The sequence below is a fragment of the Anticarsia gemmatalis genome, chromosome Z, assembly GCF_050436995.1.
Source record: "Anticarsia gemmatalis isolate Benzon Research Colony breed Stoneville strain chromosome Z, ilAntGemm2 primary, whole genome shotgun sequence".
Lineage (NCBI taxonomy): Eukaryota > Metazoa > Arthropoda > Insecta > Lepidoptera > Erebidae > Anticarsia > Anticarsia gemmatalis.
In genome coordinates this window covers 6,478,510-6,502,871 of record NC_134776.1, presented here as the reverse complement: position 1 = coordinate 6,502,871, position 24,362 = coordinate 6,478,510, and the positions used below count along the sequence as shown (strand labels likewise).

Sequence of the window (24,362 nt, the reverse complement as noted above, 5' to 3'; positions counted from 1 at the left end):
AATATCTGACTTAGTTTCTCATAGTTCAGTTTGAAATTTATTGCCCAATTCGCTTATATCTTGAAAATTGTTTTACATTTTTGTTACAATGGCACTATTGTAAACTAAGTTTTTTTTCGTAAAGGCTCAGTTTATTTATAACTTGTAGAATAAGATTTATGACCAGATATGGCGCCGATTCGTTGTAAGGATGTTGATAACATTTTACTTTCAAGCAATTGTAAGCTGATTTTCCTATCAGTGACTTACTCAACATCTAGTGTCAGCTTACCTAACGTGCAACACCCGCAATATCCGAACTTGCTGATAAGACGAAGTTCCATAAACAACATTCCTCACGCATACGTGCGTATAAGTCATTATAAAACTCATACATTCTGTAGAAAATTAGTCAATAGTTTTTCATGTACGAAGTTATTCAATGCAGCTATCGTCACGTAATATGTAATGGGGGAGAGGTCTTCGGATGCCAGGCTTGGCGCCGCCGCGGGGTGGCGTCCAGACAGTTGCGTCACACGAAAAACATGCTTTTCCCTCCAGATCAAAGCCCCAAACGAAAATAAACGTGTTACAACTGTCATCCAGAACGTACACGGAATTACAAGGTCATATGGACATGGAGAGCTGGAATTCGCAGAAAGATTTAAGTGCATCACTGATTAACACTAACATATGAGTCGGCGATCGCTAACTTTATGACGCGCTTAGATTTCAAACGACGGTGTTGATACATTCTTCAGCGATAGTATGCCTACGTAGCGTGCGTGTTTGGAACTTAAAATTATTTTATTTTACATTTATTGCCTCGATCATTTTAATAAACAACTATTACTTTCCTGAAAAGTACCTGTGTCTTTTAAAGTTATGAACGCCCTCAACTTGGATATTACCATGACTCCGATAAAGTATGAAGACTACTCTAGTTTGCTCCAAATTGTTGTGGTCATCCCAACTAAATCCTCACCCTCTATGGAAATTGTGTGTTTGAACACATCATAGCACAGAATAAGAGTAATTTGAATATTATTCCGACGTGATTACGCCTTGTTATGTTTTTTGTTACATCAGAGCCTATTATAGGATGTGTAATGACGCTTCAATGGAAGTGATTAGAAAAAATACTGCGATGAATAATACTTTGTCGTAATTGTCTCGAAATGTCCTTCACAAACGTCCTTCTTGTAACGATAGGCCAAAAACTTGCGAACGCGATCTCAAACAGTCCGACATTTTCGATTCCTCGGTAATTTCTCACCATTCCATAATATTGACGCACAGAATTCAAAACAATAATGAACCAAATTCAACATCAACAACACAGTGTTGAAATGTTCATCGTTGAGCTGAAACTGTAACAAAAAGTAGCGAAAGTCGGCTTCGAGTATTTCGTAAACGAATGTGTTTGTACGGCGAGCAATTAAAACTGCATCAGCGATACACACGATACGTTTATAACCAACATACTTGCCGCACTCGAGATAACAATGTTATTATAAATGCCCAAAATTTTCCATGAAAATCTATGGCTGCACGTTACAGGTAAACCGGTATTTACAGATCAAATGTAGTCACGTTTACGTCCCGTGCTTGATCGTTACCATCACACAATACTGACTCATTTATACCTATGTCTAATTTGTGACCTCTAGTTACAAAGGGGAAATTATAATTGTAATTTTGTTTGATTTTATCCTAACACAAGTTAGCTGTAAACCGCACTGCCTTCCTATTTTTAAACAACATAGAGTAATATGTAAAACACGAGGTAAGTGCACACGTGTTCCAAGTCAACGTGAGAATTGAATCATTCGATGTAAGAATTGCGGCGAAGCAACCTAACTCAGTAACTGAGCAATGCTGTCATGCTTTGTCTCAAGAGAGCCGAGTAATAGATACTTTTGTCAAATATTGAAGGTCAGTGGGCAAAGTCGCAGGCATCGGTATTATGTAATCGTTAAGGTCGTTCAACAAAAAATCTTAATGCTTTAAGTAGCTCTATTTTATACCCAAAATTTAGTTGATTTGTGTAACTCTGTAGTTTTAGTAATCAATGCTACGAGCACTAGGGTCATAGTTCACTATCTACAGTGTATCTTAAGAATCTTGGCTTCTTGTTTATAAAATACTCAATTAAGACACATGACAATCAATGTTCCGAATTCGCATGTCGGAAGACAGACACATACCTATCTCAAATGGATAAAACGTGACCATCAACTTTGTCTCCACCGAAGTATCGTCAAAAATTGAGTCTATAAATATGTCTACTTATTAATCGTGCAAAGATCAATTGACGGACATGCGATCAGATTTCGGCTACAATTCACAATTATTATTTCAATTGGTTACTCTTTTAAGAAGTAATATTAAAGCTGCAGAACATATTTATATCCGTCACTTAGAAGCAATCCGAGTAATGATCACATCCCGTGTCTAAAACCGTCTATTTTAGTCAACAATAACACACGGAGTGTTCCTACGTCTATTAATATGTCATACCAATTCACTTCCACATGGTTGCGCGGGCACAATCATGTAACGTTACATACAAGTCCATCTAGTGGTGTCACCCGGCGGCCGGCGGTATCTGTGCGGTGCAATCATTAGAACGGCCTTGTTCACGCCGCGATCGTGAGGAAGCGCCGCAAGAATCACTATGGTGACCATCAATCATATCATATTGACGCCCAAGAAAAACACTAGGCGTGCTACATTCATTTACGAGGCATTCGTTAAGCTATTGGGATCGAATATACAAGAAGTCATTTGGGTAGATAGTTGGTACCACAACTATGATATAGAAAGTTAAGTTATTGCAAGTAAAGTTTGATATATTGTTTAGTGTACGACTAAAAGAAAAGATAATTACACAGCGAGTATGAAGACAAAATAACAAACATAAGGTTAGAATGAAATGATCGCTTGAAATTAAAAATTATAATATAACTGTCAAACTTTGGATATCAGAAAATTAATTCACAAAACCCAGAACTGCGTTACGTATTTCAAAGAGGATGTGCTTTTATTTTTCTTTTCATATTAAGCGCATTGATTGACAGACGCCGGCGCAAGCGTCCAGAGAGATTGCGCATATTATTTCAGGCACTTTCACGAATACATCATCGCAGGCAAAAAATAATATCAGGCGTGCCAAAATCTAAAGCTGTCGGTCCTCAGTCCTCGTGTCCTCACGCGTGTCATTGTCACTGCTTTCGCTAATTATGATCTCGACATTGAAATTTTACATAATTGATGGGATTACAGAAAAAATAGACATTTCACTGCGGATGTTTACACTCCTGACACCAGCGGAGTTACAGTAAACATAGAATTACCTGACTCAATCGATCATAGTTATCTAAAACGAGTTGAGTATAAACAGCAACAACTCTAATTATACTAGCTGTCAAAACATCCGCGCCATTTTGTGTTGTGTAACAACAAAATGGTGGACAGCAATGAACTGTCTTGTTGGTTTATCTTTCGTGCGGCACTGTTTTTATTATTTTGGGCGTCGATCCCATACCGGTGCAAAGGCCTCTCGCTGTCTCGTGCCAACGTTGAAGGTTGTTCAAGGGAGTCATCAAGGTCGTTCTCCTGCTTCACAGTCTGGTGGAACTCACGTGCCTTCACGTGCCTTGTGAGAACTTATGTTACTTGTTCAAATTGTATTAGTATGTTAACATCTGATTTCTCGAGAATATACCAGTTTAACTTAACAATGAATTAACCTACTCAATGAGCACAGTGTGTTATTTTTGCTTAACAATGCCTCATTTCATGTCTCGCTTTACTCCACCCACGATTGTCGGTTTTCTAAACGTCGCAAAACTTCATAATAAGTAGGTAGTTAGCTTATTTTATAATCATGACTAAGCACGAAATATTTTTTTTGCCGCTCCAGTACTTTAACAACACGTGCAAACTACTGAATTGTACTATTAGTTTTACTTCGTTTGCCAAATCATGGAATACTTTATTCTCTGACACACATTTACCTACTCTTTTCAGTCTTTTAACATAATGCAATTTTACAACTACCAGAAAATACAAATTTCAATAACACACTGAAATATGAATTGGGTCTATAAAAAGCGCTATGATTTTATACTATTCGTATTCATACTTCTTAACGCAGTAAATAATAGAGCTGTAAATCTAGTGGTTACGTATCAATTTCATCTGACATCCAGCGTGGTCACTCTATCTGAACTGACTGGCTCACTCGGCGGAATTAATTTGAAAAATCTGTCGCACTCATAAGTATGGTCTTCCGGCGCAACAAGGTCGAGCTATTCACTCGAATGACGCTACCTATTGTTCCCGTGAACCAAACTGCGTCTGTATCAAATAGTTAACGGACTAGCTCATCCAATAAACTTTTGAGATCGCGTCTAATGATACTGTAATGAACGTAGGATTGAATTCTATGATTGCTCTGAAATTAAGATCAATTTGAAACGAAAATGGTATAAACATTTGCATTACAACATATAACGTTATTCTATCTTAAGAAACGAAGCTATGCTAAGCTAAGAAGTCCCGTGTTATATTATTACAAATTACGTCAGATATTTGGTCTTAAACGGCTTCAGCCTCAGACAGACAAGCCGGAAAGCCTTTGCGTCACTGCGAAGCTTTAAATGAATGAACGTCCAATCATTTACGAGGTGTTGTTTTGTTCAAAGTGCATACGTACTCGGTACGCCTTAACTGAAAAGCTCACGTGTTCTTGGCAGCTGGTCCATCACGGCTGAACGCTCAATGGACGGACACGTCCCGGCTTTTATGGCGCGCCAACTAATACACTAAGATCAAGATATAACTACATAGATACATACTCTACTATGGAATCTTGATTCTTTTCCAAAATCCCCCCCATCTTACTTAAAAGTGGCACTAAGTTTCCATTACGGAGAGCTATGTTACCCAGATCGGTGCTTGTTCTTTTGTTTTGCCAAGGAACAAGTTAGAGGCCGGTCTTGGACCATTCAGGTTGCATATTTCAAATGTAAATTCAGTGCTGTGTTAACGCTATTTTAAACAAAGAGGAGCATTAAAACAGTAATTGATAGTAAGGTACAGATCTTATTTTACGTACTAATTGCTAATTGCTTGTTTAGACTTAAGATAGAGGATCTCATGACTAACTTGTGTTACACATTCACACTAACAATCCAAATATTTGCTCGAGATAAAGTGGGTGTCCAATTTACGGATTAAAATTCTAAACATAACACCAGCCATAAGGGTGACAACGGCATGGTCTCATGCGCTAAATATTGTTAAAGCACACAATATGTCAACATATTTGTTTACCTAATTTATTATTTTTAGCGTAGGTTTATTAAGCGGTCGTTGATAACAGTTTTAAGAATTTATTACAGGCTAAAAATCACCTCAGACGTTTCTCATATCTTGGTCATTTCTCATAATAAATCTATCCTGTTTTGCAAATAAAACTGTCGTTTAAAGTGTTCAGATTTAGTTGGGTCACAAAGAGTAGTGATTGAATCGGGAGCGTGGTCTCGCACGGATGGCCCTCAAGGATTCCTGCGACTTTTGGCCCTCACTTTTCACAATCACACCTCTCCCCATTCAGCTCACTGATTATTTCAAGTGCTAAATCGTTCAGATCCGGCTCAGAATCAGTCTAATCAATTTTGCGATTCAATTCAATTGTCGCACGGGACGCGACATTATGTGCAAATAAGGACGACAGACAGACCGGTTATTTTAGACCGTATTTAACACTTCTGAGAATCTAACTCGTCTTTGTAATCTTCAGTACATTCACACACATTTGGTAAACATAAATACCTATGTGTTGAATAATTTTGAAGCTGAAATGATAAAATTTTCCGATTAGAATAGGTATGTAAAACTTTGTGTGACACTCTTACGAATGGGTTTTACATATTTGCTTGGATGAATGAATTTTAAACAAGTATTCATCGTTTCGTATCGGATTTTATATTTATTGTAATCGAAACATTGCCGAATGTGTGATTAAACAGTTAATATAAAACTTATACGGCTGGTTTCATCTGAACTCTGTAAAATTAGAGACATTTCAGGGACAACGAAGTCAAATTTAAATGCTAATGTTATTAATGTAAACAGCTCGTTACATTTTCGTTTATTTGTCCGTCTCGAAGAATTACATTATTCAAATCAATTTGACAATGGTAACAAGAAAGTTTGAAACAGTATCGAAGTTCTGTATTAAAAATTAATTTGATGCAAAAAAAACACTATTTAATTCGGTTTTTCTTCTTCCTTATAACGAGCTCTTGTTATAGTAAGTTACTACATGTGTGTTAATAAGGCTATCTATGCAGATTCGGTAAAGTGTAAACTGCCATTAAAATATTCACACTTGCGTCACAGAATATGGTTATATTTACTAAAGGTTTGTAATGTTTTCAGCCTGTATGTCAAAATACCCGCTAGTACACATGGTATACTATAAAATATCTAATAAGTATACAATATACAATCACCTGTTTAATTTTAATTCTTAATAAAAAAAAATGGGTATCCACAAAATATATAAAAGCCTGACACAATTTCTTGAAACAAAGTTGAAGGCTCTTATTTACCAAAATTGGTAAAAATAGTTGTTCTAGAGCCCAAAAAGTGATTTTGGTCCAATATTAAGTACAAAAATTCAAAGGACAAGTTACGAGATGTTTGCATAGAGATGTGTTGTGTGCACGCCACCATCGCACAGCGAGTACTCGCAGTGAACTCACTTTCCAACTTCGTGAAAACTTTTTCCGCCATAACTTTTCTGTTTTTCTTGATCTATGTTGACAGATTTATTTCTCAGCGGCTGAAGGTGACTTTTATAAAACGTGATCCCGAGTTCGCTGTACTTGTATTGATAAATGAGAAACGCAGAAACTTACTGGTTATGAATTGTTTAGAATTTAAAAATAGTAACATGTTTTAAAAACACCGTTCGTCTCCCTCTTTTGAAAGTTTGCCAAAACTCAATAGTACGAATAAATAACATTCATGTAATGGTAGTTAAATATAGTGTGGTGGGTGTGCCATCTATTATAAGGTGTTTTAAGTATATAAACATTAGTGTTTGTAAATCTTGTTATTTACAATAATAATAGGCACGATAGAGACTTTATTTGAATGCGATAAATGTGTCGAAGAAACGTAGCACATCGTAGTCTTAACTACTGAGCACAAACAAACTTTGAAAGAGAAAGTTCAACGTCAGATTGCACTCGCTAGCATTTATAGACATACAGCTATATGCCTCCGATACCGATTCGCGCTACCCCTGTTAGTTTATGAGAGCCTAGTACTATTGGAGCGTTTTCAGCTCAATAATCTAGACTCCTAACCAGGGCGCATGTTGGTAGTTTGGTGACTGCGCATTAGAGACCATTATCATCTTAGGTTGATGAATTCCTAGTAGAGTCCATCCCGATGTCCCGCCCAATAGCCCCGCATACCGCGAACTGACCACCAGGAGCAAACTTTAGAAGTTAGTAGGTACAAACGCACTAAATGTTTAACAGAATAAGAACAGTTGTTAAACTTTTTTTATTCAGTACACGCTTTAGTAAATAAATTTTTTGAAAAGGTTAATTACTTGACGTTAAAAAAATAGACTTTTGTGATTATGTTACAAATAATTCAATGTTTATTAATCGATATTTATTTCAAATTTTAATCAACATCATTCTGCGGCATTTAGCAACTCTCTCTGAATCCTCCTATACAGTATGAAGTTTTTCTTACATAAACCTTAAAAATAAATGTCATCGATAAAATTAATATATCTGAAATGTATGTGACATGTGAAGTAAACTCTACATGTACTTACCTTTTTATAATTTATTTTATTTATTATGCAGAGAAAAATATATAAGATCTAATAATAAAAAAATATATCGCAAAGCTTCAAAATTGATCAATCTAGAAGATAAAAGGATGGATTCCGCAACGACAGACTGAAATCTACCAGGCTCGCATAACGTACAAAGAGGTTCGCGAGTGCACTTCACCGATGTGTGCGTTAGGTAACTTTTGCATAACTTGAAGCTAAACTCTCCGATGGTTCCCTGCCTCTATCGGTTACCTGCATTTGTTCTAGGTACAACAGTGACCGAGATACTTTGATATTGCTCCTCCACGAAGGGCGTGGAAATAAGAAAGTACTGCATCCAATTGAAAGTGAAAAGTTACTTTCAATTTTATTCGAATATGGTTCCTGTGTATTGTTTCTCTACGATTGTGATGTTCTTAGTTAGACACTTAGACAGAAGTGATTAAAATTCAAGCGAATATTTATGATAGAATAAATCAAAGTTCTTATTGTTTTGAATAAAAACAAGAACTGATTGTTCTTTCTATAAATTATCATAACGCGAACTTGACGATGTTAGTAAAATCATAATAGGTACATTATGAAACCGGCAGTGGACAGGGACAATGGCGGCAGGCATCTATCATGTATCAGAGAAAAAGACTTGACATTTATAAATGTAAATATAGTAACCTCTAACACGTCGGGGGCTCGACTTTAAATGACAAATTGTTGATGGGTGTCCATCCAACCTTGACGATTGATTTAGCTAGAATTGCGCACAACTTGAATCAAACAATAAGCATCACAGTCGTCATAGGTGTTGAGTGTATTTAGTTATTAGAGCATCGTGACGGCGGACATAACAGCGGCCATTGTGGACACGTTACTCTGTAGTAAGTGATGTGAGGCGTATTGACATTGCTTGTATTTGTCACAAATATTTACATGATCATGCGACCGATGATAGAGAACGTCACGCTTCTTATAACTTTGTCAAATATTATTCAGTCCCGACATTAGTGCTTTCATGAAAATAGAAACTAGCTCGTAGCATCTTTAAAGACATATTTATTCAGCAAAAATACATTATAATTCGAACATATTAACGTTGTTAGCATTCTTCAACATTTAGTGTTGATAGAATAAAAAATGCCAGATAGGTACCTATTATTAGTTAAAAGTCGAATATCACATTTTAATCAAAGGTTGTACTTTCAACAATAAATGGAGACGTTAAAAATAACAATAATATATAATATAGTTACAAATAAACAATCAGGAATTGCATCGAGATAGAAACGAACAAGTATGACAAATGCGTAGCTGAATCAGGAAGCGTACTCGTTCAATAACACCACCAGGAATGCTGCAGAAACTCTGCCAGGTTTCCATGAAGGATTTTAATAAGGTCGTTTATCTATAAATCTAAACACTACAATAATGTTATCGAGTGTCACGCTAATAAAAGCTTTAGTAAATTATGAAGGTCTAAATAATAAAATAAAATTATATTCCTGTATGACAACATGTTTATATTTGAATGAAGCAAGGGAAGTTTTTAAGGATCGTATAACCAATATATGTATATGGCGTTTTTAAAGCGTTCTGTGGTCTCTGACTAACCATACGGGAAAAAGCGTAATTTTATGTATGTATGTACATATTATATAAAAGCATTAATTCTCGTGAGGGTAATAATAGTTGTAGGTAAAAAGTACTATAAAATCAATAAATGAGTTTAATCTGTAAAACTAGTCATCGAACTAAACAGTACCACATTATAAGGTGACTTAGGCTTTCTTGAAAGAGTTGAAAAGTCGAAACTTACTTATAAAACAGGCTATCTGTCACAGGTATAGAACTAGAACTTTTAAGCACTGACATTTTCATTCGTTTCTGAATCACTTTGAAAGTGATATCTCACGTAGAATCAAGCTGTTTGTTCGGTTCCTCAATTCCCACTTTAAAGTGATTCAGAAACCTCGTCACGTAGAACGTGTTCAAACTTTGGGTTTGCAATTTTGCATACTAAGATGTGATGTAACCTGTCAATAAAAATATTTTTGCGTCAATAATTTTGAGATACAAGTTGTTAGGTGGTCCAAACGATAGCATTCTGGTTAGGACACTCCGTTTCAGCGGTATCATACTTTAAAGTCTTGAAATTTTGCTTTTCAGGCAATCAATTGGGATTTTTACATAATTCAAAAATTACTTGTTCATATGTCACTTAATTTCAAAGGATATGCACAAATCGTTTTTAGGAAAGTTTTCAAGTTTAACATTCAAACATACTTACTTTAGCGGTACCTACTTATACGTTTGGTAAACAACGTCTGTAATTCAACCCTGCAGGAAGGAAGAATACGCAACCAAGTTAAGTTTTTGCTGTGACAGGCGACCGGTTCCCACCAAATTTATTTTCGGAACTGGTTCAATCCAGGCGTAATCAATCTCATCGCAAACACAGATTTGGCAACCGCATTATTCATTATTCTAAAGGTTTACTTTCAGGCAAAATATTCGTCGGGGGAATAAAACATTGTTAAAAACTGTTACCGTTAAAATCGTGATAAAATCTGGACATTTCAGTGTCATTAGTAAAACGACAGGGAAGCAATGTTATAGTGGTGTGACTCATTCGTTTAGCCAAACAGGGTAGGCCTTATACGGTCCTGTGGGGTAAACCCAAATGTTTAGCATAATATACCCGTAGTTGCTACAGCCATATAGACGTTAGATTATTTACAAGAATGAATGAACAATTTGTACATCAGTTCCAATTTTTTAAACGTAATTCTAATTTGCTAATGCAAGCAATATTGAAAGCATTTTAGAAGCTAAAAAGCATTTACGCAGGAAAGGTGCAAAATAAATCAGTGTGGACTCAAAAATTCGCCAGTGTTTGTAATCCAACGGGAGATCTGCGTTTCGTACTTACGCGGCCGCGATGGCTATTTATGTCCTCTCAATATAGAAACAGAAACAGCTCGGTCACATGGCCACCGAACCGAGCCCCCGCCTGGACGAATACCATGACGTCATTGTGGCGTCACATTTACCACGTATACATTCCAAAGCCAAGCATCCAAACAATTAATTTATCAAAATATCAGCAAATCGTTCAACACTCGGAACAGTATCCTATAAATATGTATCTGCTTTAGTTTTAAGTTGCTAATTTATTTACATACTGATTTATTTATCTCTCGTTTCAGAAACCTCAAATGCGGCCGATGATAGTTGAATATGACCCCAAGAAAAAAGGAGTCAAAAATGACTTATCAGATGTCGTCATGGTCAAGTAAGTGACGATGTTCCGTACGTTGTGCGACGAGGACGCCAAGCGCCACTAGAGCGACAATCATTGTCTTAGCTTTGATTGCCTATTATAATATATGTGTTGTCAATAATTTACTTCAATTTAATCTGGTGCCACATACAGATGTTTTTGTTTTACTGCTTGGTAACTAGAAATTAAAATCAACATTAAAGCATGCTTCACAGCTTACCTCATTTTTCTGTTCAGCAAGTTGATGACTATGATTCTGAATTATTTTGTCAGATTTGTCTGAAACCTAATAATATTGACATTTTTGTTCAACAGGAGATTGCAAAGAAAATACCTATATATTAGATTTTGTTAAGAAGGTCATTATTAGCCTAAATCGGTAGCAATTAGAAGTTGTAAATGAGAGGGTGCTGTGTGCGCCGGGCTCCGCCGCCCCGCACTCGCCCCGCCTCGCACTCTGGCCATGCCTCGGTTCATATACCTAAATGTTTTAATGACAAACTATTTTGTCGTGGTATTTTATATTGTATGTTGACTGTTAAGTACTCGCTCCTTATATTGAGCTAAAATGCTCGACGCCGTTCGGAGACGATCCGGGAAGACGAGTGCTGCTTCCACGAGATAAATGTCGTTCGTCGACCTTGATCATCTTGCAATGGACTCATACACCGGTACATCATTCCATTTTATGGTTTCAATTTTGTTTATTTAATTTGTTTTGTTTGGTAATGGTAAAAATTTGGAAAGAATTGTGTATGGAGTGCCGCCTGCCGGTGCCGCTGCGTGCGAAGCGCGTGCGCGGCGCGGCCAGCACTCGTGCGCCATCTCTGTTCAGGCTCGGGATTGGCTCGCAAACTGGCGATTTGTACAAATTTGATTTAGCTTTATGTCCTTTTACATTACAAGTCCTTGTATATGTATTTGTATATTTCTTCTAGTAGTTTGATTTTCTGTAGATCAGCTATGAAATAATGATAATTTTTCATACGGTACCTACATATTGTTTGCAAATTAATTTACAGTAGTACCTCATTGTCCAATTGCCATCTTTGTCCGTTAAGTTTTAAAATAAATATTTTTTATTATAACGTAAAGCTGTATTGAATTTAACGGTTGAGCCACATTTTGTAAATGCCGAGTCTTAACAGAGTGAAGCGCACACAAACAAAATATTTTATACATTGTTTTGGAGACCATAATGAATGTATCACACTTCACACCACCACACTCACACAGAGTAATGCAGCTAACAATTAGTGAAATAACTTGTAACATTCGCGAATAGTTCATAGTTGCCACAGAGAGTCAGTATTACCAGTAGAACCATTTGACTTGTTCCAAATCCCGCGGCCGCGACATTCACACCTCGTTCGTATCACATTCTAGCTTGAAATGTGGCGCTTTATATGTTATCGCTACCATTACATAGTTCTGCTTAAAATTCAATGAATGATTTGAAACTACACTTTTGAACCCACCTCACTTCTAACCTATCAACATCACTTTGAATAGATTGTAATGGTGTTAACGTTTAGACAGTTGCTATAACAGTACCTGGGGAATGTTTACAGGTACAAAGTTGACCCAAATGAGATCCCAGTGGAACAACAGGCGGGCTCCACCTTGCCCCTCATGGAGATCCCGGGCCGGGACATTGAGGCAGATGAGGACTATAATCCATTCGAGCACAGGAAACTGGCGCATCCCACTTCGTAAGTATTCATAACATTATACCACTTTACTTCAAAATTGTACGGAGATAGATATGAGTAATAAAGTAAAACAATATTAAGTGTAAAATTTATTGAATTATTTGTGAAGAATAATATAATACATATCTGTACTATGCATAATACTAATATTATTTTCTTTTTTAGGGATATGGATACTCTGATACATTTGCTGAAAGGTTCCCTGGGCAGTGGTATATTGGCTATGCCCATGGCTTTCCGCCATGCTGGCCTCTACTTCGGTCTGGTAGCAACTTTCGCTATCGGAGGAATCTGCACGTACTGCGTGCATGTGTTAGTCAAGACCGCTCACGAGCTATGCCGGAGGATACAAAAGCCGTCACTTGGATTTGCTGAGACCGCTGAAGCTGCTTTCTTATCCGGACCACCTGGAGTGCACAAATTTTCACGTCTCGCTAAGTAAGCATTACAATCTAATTAGTGATAATTTGCTACTACTCTTAAATGTCTAACAGAGTATTAACGATCACTTTCTCTTTATTTCAGAGCTATGGTCAACTGGTTCCTCGTGATCGACTTACTGGGATGCTGCTGTGTGTACATTGTGTTTGTTTCCAAAAATGTGAAACAAGTTGTTGATTTCTACACGAAAGACACAGAATGGCACGATCAAGATATTCGCTACTACATGGCTGTACTTCTTCCTTTACTCATCGTAATGAATCTGATCAGAAACCTGAAGTACCTGGCCCCTCTTTCTATGATTGCTAATCTACTTGTCGGCACTGGTATGGGAATCACGTTCTACTATCTCTTCCAAGATATTCCAAGCATCGGAGAACGCGACAAGTTTACTGAATTCTCACGCCTGCCCACCTTCTTCGGAACTGCCATCTTCGCCCTTGAAGGTATTGGTGTTGTGATGCCTTTGGAGAACAACATGAAGACCCCCACCCACTTCATCGGATGCCCCGGAGTGCTCAACACTGGCATGTTCTTCGTCGTCTCGCTTTACGCTTTCGTCGGATTCTTCGGCTACTTGAAGTATGGCCCCGACACGAGCAGCAGTATCACGCTAAATCTCCCACAGGACGAAGTGTATGTATTGAATTTGAATAATGTCCTATTTCTAACACTTTTGTGATCTTGTTTCGAATTCATAGTACGAATAAAAAGCCAATGACCTCCTAATGAAATAAAAAAGATGCTTACATAACATGTTCTTGTTTAACCATTTTTTCTTATTTACGATTTCAGGTTGGGTCAAAGTGTCAAGCTGATGATTGCGGTCGCTATTTTCTTCACCTACAGTCTGCAGTTCTACGTGCCCATGGAAATTATCTGGAAGAATGTCCGCCACTGGTTCGGAGCCAAGAAAAACCTCGCCGAGTACAGCATCAGGATTGGAATCGTCATAATGACCCTTTGCATAGCTATCGCTATTCCTAACTTAGGTCCATTCATTTCTCTGGTCGGTGCCGTATGTCTCTCTTTCTTGGGCCTTATTTTCCCCGCTGTAATTGAAACCGTCACCTTCTGGGACCGGCCCAATGGTCTTGGTCGCTTTAACTGGGTTCTGTATAAGAATATATTCCTGGTATGTTTCGGTATACTTGGATTCCTTACAGGATCCTACGTAAGCATTTTAGACATCATTGCTGGTGAGCAATAATTAAACAATGCGCATGACCATTTCATAGAATAAGGCTCAATATGTTTGATCTTAAGGACGGTTTTTTATAAGTTTCTTGGCTTCTTTAGGTAATTATATTCCTACAGCTTCGCACGAACCTTATTCCATATCGTTTAATTGACTTTTACTTACATAAGGTTTGCGGAATCCTGATCTGCATAAAGTAAATGGCTTTTTAGAACTCTGACCTAAAAGTCGTAGTGACGTTATTATTAGTTTTTTTAATTTTATTTTATATATCGCATAAATCAATAAAGTAATTCTGCAATATTTAAAACACATTGTTTGAGATTAATGTTTCCTACCGACATAACTCATGTATTCTTCAAGTTGATAATTAATCAGTTAATGTTGATCAGTTCAACTCCTCCTACTTACTTTTATTTAGCCCCGAAGCTCTAACTATAGCCATTTTAGTTTTAAGCGAAATGTAGATAAATCTACTTTTTAAATGTGTGAGAATTTGTCTAGTGCATTATCGAAATGTGATACAATTTTAGGTTTACTAAAAAGCATTATGGTATTGGAAATTATTATTATGACTTTAAAAGAATGCTATTAAATCTTTTAAAAGTAGACAATATAACGTAGTTGTATATAACAACTTAGCAGCATACTCTGCTTGCTAAGTTGTCCTAAAAGTGAATTACAATTTTGAAGGTCTTACAGTAGACATTGTACGTGATAATAATTATGGCATTTCCATTACCAAAAATATTTATATATATTATACATACATATATATAACTGCTTAAGTAGTATAAATATTCATATCGAGCTTTTTGGAAAATTGTGAACTGAAGCATTTATCTATACGTACCTAAGTTAAATAGGGTACAATTGAAGATCTATTGTTCAGATCGCGTTATTGTTATAGAAAATAAACATAAAGAATTATAAACTCAGGCTATAAAATTAATAAATCTCAATTAGAAACATATTTACCTCGAAAGACTGGATATAATATTGTATTTTTTATTTGTCGCAAAAATATTATTCTCAATTATTGTCCCTCGTTGTCTCAAAATTTGACGTCGTATGACTTATTCATTTGTAGAAAATAAGTTTAGAAAGAGTTACCTGCTCGTCCAACTTGATAACGTACCTAGAAGTGGAAATCACCTGAGAACATCATAGGTAACATAAAGGGTAACTCTATTGTTCCTCGTACAAGTTTGATTCTGAATATTTATTTAGATACTAATCGCGTGAATGATTGAGCAAATACGAATGACTAAAATTAAGTTAAGAAAATACCTATATATAAAATGATTGTGTGATAGTCATTCTGTATTAGATATAGTGATAAGTGTTTATTTCTAAAGTACGGATGTCGTCCCGGCATCATAAATGATCATTGTTTTATTGTAGCGAAGTATCAAACTTGCGGATTTACACTCAAGCTGTTATCGACTGGATGTTGTGGAAGACACTGCGGAAATGTCAATGTTTTTATTTTGACGATATCCATTGTCTTTTACAACAAGACACTAGAGTTGTTACATTCTTAGAATATTATTAATTATGAATTAAGTTAAATCGTTTAGCGTTTTTATTAACTTAACAATCCACGAAATTAAATATGTGATCCTCCCTATACGTCCCCTACGTAGTGTTTAATACAAAATACAGTCAATTCTCTATAAATTAAAACATTCATATTTTCTAACAACATATAACTATTTTTCTGTAACACTTTTTTATTTACGACATGTAAATGTAACTTGCTACGTATATATTAAGATTAAAACTATTCAAGGGATATCATTCCTTTATATTTTGGTATGTATTACCAAGCTACCTATTTTAGATACTTAGAAGTGGTTGTTTTGTTACAGTATTAAATAAATACGATATAAGTATTATCTGCATTTTATTTCACCTATACTTCACTACGTTGCAGTTGTAGTTGGTAGGTACCAACTACCACTGCAGGATATTGGAACAGGTCAAAGAAAAAGAAAACACCTTTATCACCCACAGTACAGGTAGGTGTTTTTCTAATATACAGGATGTATAGGTATTTGTTATATACTATTGTAGTAGGTATTTCTCTCGGCTAAGTAAAAATGGAAACTTTCTAGAAAAGTGTCGTAGGTACCTAAATGACAAAAACGAAAAAACTAACATTGAAAAACTGTGTAGGTGACTATAAAAAACAATGCTGTCCCGACATTTATACTTATGATAGTTTGATCAACCGCTTGCCTTACATCCTGTGTAATAAATAATTATAATCAGTAAGGTAGTCTTTACTGTGACTGAAAACAGCTCCTCTTGCCCAAATCTTGTATTCATTTACAACTCAAATCTCCGCACAAAATATACAACGTGTCCCAAAACTCAACGTCAAAACGAAAACCTGAGCTAGGCCGAGTGGTGTTGGCTCTCAAAAAATATTAAAAAAAAATCTATCTCATGTAGTTTCAAAATGACAACCATTTTTGTAAATTGCCACCCTCTGATCAGTTTACGTCTACTGTGGCTACAAATAACTTCTTTTCTAGTTCTTTTTTTGTGTGGAGTATTTCTAAGTAACGCTTCTACAAATTTCAATTCATTATTTGCACACAACTTCATTGGAATTTCTGAAAATATCCCTTTTATGGCGAACTATGCCTTGAAAATATTTCATCACTCAACTTTGACAGTCTGTCCTGAAAAATAATTGTATAACGCTTTTTCGGCATGTACCCTTAAAAGTTGGCGCATTTTATGGGCTTTTGAAAATAGTATAACACATACTAAATTATTTCATAGACGATGAGAAAATGATAAAAATCTTAAGATAGTCGGTATTTAACTTATTATTAGTTCGTCATAAAACTTTCTCAAAAATATTCTAATGTCATCTAGGCATCTGTAAGGTGTAATTAAAGTAAAGAGAAGTAATGTTTAATAATTGATGATTAAGAAAAAGGTTCATTTACATAAACAATCCCAAAAATAATAATAGTCATTGACACCAAGACAGTAGTGTCACTATCCGTCCCACTCTTAATTTCTTCGTCGCCTTATGCGACTGCCGCACAAGAGGTCTCGAGATCGAATCCTGGGTCAAGTCAAAAAGTCATTTCAGAGACTTTCTGTTAAATTCTCAGAGATTGCCGGGAGGTAGGAAGTTGAGGTTATGGACCTCCGTGCCTAGGAGAGTAGGTATAGCCATCGTATGTCGATCCTGCGCTTGACCTCTCTCTGGTCGAGTCGGTTTAGTCGTCCCACCAGACTATGAGTGTGTACCTGTGTATTGTGCACACACTTGGCCACTATAAACAAAATCCTGCACAGTTGGCTGGTTTTAATAAAACTGGCCGCCGTATCCGAAATCGACCAAGACGACATCATCACAGAACTCTTAGATGACATTAGAATTATTTTGAGAAAGTTTTATGACAAACTAATAATAGGTTAAATACCGACTATCTTAAGATTTTTATTATTTTCTCATCGTCTATGAAATAATTTAGTATGTGTTATACCATTTTCAAAAGCCCATAAAATGCGCCAACTTTTAAGGGTACATGCCGAAAAAGCGTTGTACAATTATTTATCAGGACAGACTGTCAAAGTTGAGTGATGAAATATTTTCAAGGCATAGTTCGCCATAAAAGGGATATTTTCAGAAATTCCAATGAAGTTGTGTGCAAATAATGAATTGAAATTTGTAGTAGCGTTACTTAGGAATACTCCACACAAAAAAAGAACTAGAAAAGAAGTCATTTGTAGCCACAGTAGACGTAAACTCATCAGAGGGTGGCAATTTACAAAAATGGTTGTCATTTTGAAACTACATGAGATAGATTTTTTTTAAATATTTTTTGAGAGCCAACACCACTCGGCCTAGCTCAGGTTTTCGTTTTGACGTTGAGTTTTGGGACACGTTGTATAAGTACCTACCTATTACCTGGTTGTTACGGTCAGCTGAAATTGTCATGTCGTGTCGTAAGGCACATAAAAGTATGCCTCATAGGTACATGAGGACAATGCAAGGCAACGAGTCGTAGCATTATCTAAACGTTTAATTTTGTGTAAGTACTTAAATTTTTTTTAACCCGTTACTGTCTCACTGCAGGGCGAGGATCTCCTCCCGAACAAGGGAGGGGTTAGGCCCTGAGTCCACCACGCTGGCCAAGTGCGGGTTGGGGACTTCGCATGCCCTCAATAAATGCATTAAACAATTTTTTTAGGCTTTTTAGGTTTCATCACGATGTTAGCCTTCACCGTTAGAACAAGTAATTTCTAATACACACGTAACTTCGAAAAGTCATACCTGCGACTACTTGCGTGGGAGGTACCAACTTAAAGCACTCGGCTATCATTGTGTAGATATTTAAACGAAATTGATATTCCGACAACAATACGCCACAAGCTAGGAAAGCAGTGCCATCTATCGAGCAAAAATACAACGATTCCCACCTTGGCAAGTATTGCCCGACATGAGAATCGAACTGATAATTGAGTGACTTCTTGATAATCGTCAATGCGAAGGCCGTCACGTATGGACATGTACCTAGTACCTAAACTAGATTTATTTTATAACAGCGGCCCGCTCCGGCTTTGCCCAGTATAAATAGTTATTTAACAAAACCTAAAACTTTTCACATAAAACCTTTCTCTTCAATCACCCGGTCTATTAAAAGAACCGCATCAAAATCCGTTGCGTAGTAAGATCTAAGCATACAAACGTACATAAATACATACATACAGACAGACAAAGGGACAGACGCGGGAAGCGACTTTGTTACATACTAAGGGACATCTGTAGATGACGATTGTTTGGTGACGATGCCTCACGATGATAAAGAATAAGCATCGCAAACGATCCAACCAGATACACTGCGGCATGCCTCCTATAACGTCTAATTTCGCGTGTTGCGCCGAACACCTTCCACTATATCACCACGGAGGCAAGACGTCGAGAAATATTTGCGGCAAGAGATGAAGTAAGTATCATACACACTGAGAATGCAGATGCTACTGTTGGAGTCGCAAGGTCACCAACCCTTGTGTTTGAGGAATCCTTTGGGCCCCGGGTTATGGGTGCCGTGTTCAATATTTCGGAACAAATCAAATGAAACACAGATATACATTTAAAAGTGTTTATTACACATCATATGACTGACTTGTAGTGATTGTAAGAACACAATGATCATAATCTTAATATTATGCTTTATTTTTTTATCGACTTCAAAAAAGGTTGTCAATTCGACTGTATTTTTTTTAACATTGAATGCTAATTTTTTTTTACGAAATCACTTAGATGCTATCATATGCTACTAATACTTCAAAATAATTATAAAAACCTTACAGGTAGGTACTAACGTTACACAATTTTTTCGAATAATTTAGACAGAAATACAGATTACATTTAATCATACATGGATAATATCGCGCCTGTTATACCCGAAGGTGTAGGCAGAGGTGTATGAAATACTCCCACGTTTCGCCAGTAACAATGTTAGTCCCGTGGGCACTGCGGGTACGTTACCGAACTCCAGACTACTATTGACAATAGTCTTATACAAATTAGAAAAAGATCAATTAATTATTCATAGTACTTTGTCTGACCTGGGATTCGAACTCGGGACCTATTTTCAGGACCTCAGCAGTCGAATGACCGCGCCACAGTCTACAGATATATATCATTATCACTACGTTTACACATATTCGATTATTATACTGGATTGTTACAACACAACAAAAAAATGTAATAGGAACTTAAGACTTAGGGTAGGTAGGTATTTAAAATTAGGAGCTTCGCTCTTCATGAGATATGATCATTTTTTGTACAGTGTTTTTGGCATCAATAAAGAAGACAGTTTTTGGCATTAATAATGTAGACAATGTTTTTGGAGGAAAATCACTCCATTTAGTATTTTTCTAGCAGTTTTTTGTATCAAACCCTTTCCAGAAAATGGTGCGCCGACCTTTCAAGAGTTCAATTAAATGTTTTCAATTTCATTCATTCAAGGGTGATGTTATGGAATGTGCTGAAGTGAGCCTACGTATTTATTAAGGGTTAACCTTAGTTTACTTAATAGTACTTTATGAGTAAGACTAGATTTAGAGACTAGACTAGAATTTACAATCAGTCAGTCAGTCCAGCAGTAAATCTTCTAGTCAGTCAGTGCCAAAACCTTCATGTTTAAGACATTCAATCAAAATTATACTTAAAGCTTACAGGTAAATGTAAAAATTTAAAAAGGTCTTCGACATTTTGTTTTAAAACTTTAGGGTTTTTGTTTTTTATTAAAAAAAACAATAAAAAGAATAATAAATAACTTAATAACAATTTTACAGTTCATTTTGAATTTTATATATCACTGGCACGCTATACTCAAATACTCAATAAAAAAAACTTCACAATATAAAATTAATCTGTAAAACAATAATAACGATTAGTTTACTATGTACTTGACTGATATTGATGACGCAAAAAACGCTTCTCTAGATTTGACTTACAATATAATACTTACAAACTAAACAAAAACACAGAAAGTAAAGATAAAATTTCTACTGTGATTTTACGGTTTGGTATATCACACTTTCCCAATATATAGCTTAATTTAGAAAATTTTTAAAACTATACATACTAGTATAATATAATAAATTATGGCACTTGAAATACCCAACCTTTCTGGATCTTAATTAGGGTTGCAGTTGTTGCAACAGGCTGCAGGGTTCAATTGAACTTATGAGTACAAAGACCCTATTTTTTTTTACTAAGAATATGTTAGGTATATTTTTCATTTTATGAAAAAAGAATAACGAATCTAGGAAAACCGAATAAAATTGAATTAATCAGTCTTCATTATAAAAAAGCCCGTCTGTTCTAGACACCGTCCAATTTGACTCAAAGCCTGGCTTCTTCCAGTTTTATCTGGAGCCTATTATGTTAATTTTAATGTTAAAGGTTTATGAGCCTCCAAAAAATAATTTGTTTACCTACAGATACAATTTTAGTGTTATTAACACTGATCTACTGACCCTCAGCCGGGAGCTAGTTTCAAACTTATTTATTAATTATTATCAGCACAATAAAAAATAATTATCATGATTTTCTTTTTTTATGATCTTATTGCACCAATTTATAGAGAGGAAATATCTCAATAACTTAACTAGTGAAGTAAGGGTATAAATAAAGTCTACCTAAAATTATAAAATAATTAGATTTCTCAAATAAATAAAAATGTATGAAATAGGATTAAAATTTTCATATTTTTCTTTATTTACTTCACATATAAATAAAGAAAAATATGTGCCCAATTTTATCCAAAAGAGACAAATATTCATTATAGGTATTTACTCAATACCCATAATCAATTTTCGCTCGACTTCCTCATTCACAAGGTTAATCAGCCTCGCCAGAGTTAAATGCGAGAAAATCTTAATAAGCTTTGAAGCTTCCTGGAACTCCTTCGCACTTACAGGCGTGCGATTCAGACAGGCCCTCATTTTCTCAAGGCCCTCAGTGAATTGATTAATGAGCATATTAAACGCTAATAGTTTTTTGTGTAGAATGGGGTTGAAGCTAATCACCTGGGCTGAGGCACGTGAAATCATCACATGTTTTATTACCAAAGCCTGCACCACCACTTGGATTTGAACCCAGAGATTTTGGATTGTTTGTTGAATCAAACTTCCCACTTCATCGGGAAGTCGAGATTCAGTTAGAGAATTAACGGTGTTGTTAAACTCCTGGTAGTTGACATCTAGGCCGGCCATTGTTGGTTTCGAGATTGTTGTTGTTGGCGCCGTCGTTGCTGAAGTTTACTCCTGAAACAAATAACACAGATGTTAAGTTAACATTATAATAATATCATGTCCAGGTGGTTGTGACGATAAAGAAGAAAATTTAAACATAAAATAATGTCTTTCTCTTAAATAATAGTATACACATACTTATGAGTACACCAAGGAAACAGCTTTGTTCAAATATTATCAAATATAAATACTTTTCTTTGTTTAATTTATTACCGCCCTTAGGTGGTTATAAAAATAATTAAATACATATTTTCTGCAAAAAAGACAGGTAGCAGAAGCACTCATAACCGGTTACCAGAAGTTCTGTATGACAACAAATAGGAATTAAGCAAAGGAAGTATGCTTGATTGCAAAATTACGTTATTTTATTTTTGTATTTTCTTCTTCTTCAGGGAAACCACAAAAAATAAATTCTTCAATAGTTACACTGTTGTAACTAAGAGTCAATCTCCAAATTCAGATTATTAAAATTTAAGTGACAAAGGAGCAAACCCAATTTACAAATTATGAATATAATAAAATGCTAGGACAAATGCTTGCTTCTCCATGATTTAGTCTGCAATGATAATATTTAATAGTCGACTAGCTGTCGATCAAAATGTTAGATACCATCAAGCAGGTAATAGCAGCAGCACATTTCATACTGTTTGTATAGCATAGTATGACTGTTCTTACTAGAAAGCCTAGATATATGTTCACATCATCATATAATTACTCAGGATGAGAATATTACAAGCATTTAGAGTGATTGTTAAAATAAGTACCAGACTGGACCATAGTAATAAGGACTGGTTTAAATATGTAAGAGACAATTCTATAATCCAACTATCTGTTTATTCTATTTATAACTTTACATCTGTTATACCCGAAAGTGCAGGCAGTAGCGTATGAAATTGACCTGCATTTCACAGTTTATAATGTTATTCCCATATACCAAATAGGCCTACAAGACTATTACACATGAGGGTGAAATATAGGTTGTAAGAACATTGCTGGTGTTTTAATTTAATGTACACAGATGAATCTTAGCCAAGCGCTAGCTTCGCACAGCAATCTTCTCACTACACTCACTCGTAATGGTTGTATCAATAAATATCAAGACAATTTATAGTTGGAAACCCACCCAACAAGTATATTGGCTACTAATAGAAGCAGAGATTTAAGGATATACTTAATTTTCAGAATACAGGATAAAGTAAGATAACTTTTGTTGGCATCAGAGACCATAACACATAACTTGAGAGCCAGAGGATCCCTTCTTAATCTGGACGTTTGGTCTTTACTCAGATCACAGAGATCAGGAGTATTTCAATGCGTTAGAAACATTTTAAATACCCACGTTTTATACACATCATATGTATGCACAAGTAATATTACATACAAGTGATTTTATATAAGTAGATATATATCGCATATATAAATAACATATAAGTAATTGTAATCTTAGGACTCCAATTACGTGCACTAACAATTTGCTACCTGATTTGATTCGCCAGTCATTTACTTCATTTAATTGTAAGACTTATAGGTACATAATATAACAATATAGGTACACATGATAAAAATACAAACTACTTCGCTCCGACACTTACCTAGTTCTGAAAACAGAGGGCCGCAGCAAAAAATATTCACGAGAATCTAATATAACTTGAGATAATATTATAAATGCAGGAGAATTCAAATTTGATGCTTCCTTGATGTCGGAAAAATTTTATCTAGTTTCGGCTTTCGACGTTCAAAGCTACCAACCGCACAATAATTTAAGGTGAAGTACAGTGAAGTAAAGTTGTCAGAAACTAACTTGCGGGCTACTTTGTAGCATAAGTTAAATAACACAATATACCATATTGTACAAAACATTAAAAACTAACAGCTAAAAAAATAAGAGTAGGTACTTATGTTTTATTTCGCCGTCACAAAGTGGCAACTTAAAAATAGCTCAGTATCTAGTATAATTAGGTGTTAAATTCATAAATTATTCTCATATAACGTATTTAAAGTTAATACGCTTATAAAAATAACTAATTACCTATTACTTCCGTAATACCTATTCGATTATTATAAATAAGTATGGTATATTACAAGATA

General features: G+C 35.5%; 1 protein-coding gene and 1 long non-coding RNA gene across 3 annotated transcripts in view; one reads left to right on the top strand and one right to left on the bottom strand.

Moving 5' to 3' along the window:
- Window positions 1–16,373, top strand: part of LOC142986740 (proton-coupled amino acid transporter-like protein pathetic) — a 36,123-nt gene extending 19,750 nt beyond the window's left edge. Inside the window, exons 1-6 of one of the 2 annotated variants that reach the window (XM_076135354.1) lie at window positions 11,053–11,138; window positions 11,442–11,797; window positions 12,698–12,838; window positions 13,004–13,276; window positions 13,364–13,915; window positions 14,075–16,373. In XM_076135354.1, the coding sequence (XP_075991469.1) occupies window positions 12,759–12,838; window positions 13,004–13,276; window positions 13,364–13,915; window positions 14,075–14,489 (1,320 nt within the window). In that variant the 5' untranslated portion in view covers window positions 11,053–11,138; window positions 11,442–11,797; window positions 12,698–12,758 and the 3' untranslated portion in view covers window positions 14,490–16,373. Of the gene's footprint in view, window positions 1–11,052; window positions 11,139–11,441; window positions 11,798–12,697; window positions 12,839–13,003; window positions 13,277–13,363; window positions 13,916–14,074 lie in introns of those variants that run through there. The other variant, XM_076135353.1, reaches the window with a different exon arrangement.
- A 3,222-nt stretch (window positions 16,374–19,595) lies between these two features.
- On the bottom strand, window positions 19,596–24,099 carry LOC142986628 (uncharacterized). The gene is made up of 2 exons (XR_012960409.1): window positions 23,867–24,099; window positions 19,596–22,286 (listed from the first exon to the last, which is right to left on the bottom strand). It is a non-coding gene; the product is annotated as an uncharacterized LOC142986628 (long non-coding RNA).
- Window positions 24,100–24,362: the final 263 nt, after the last annotated feature.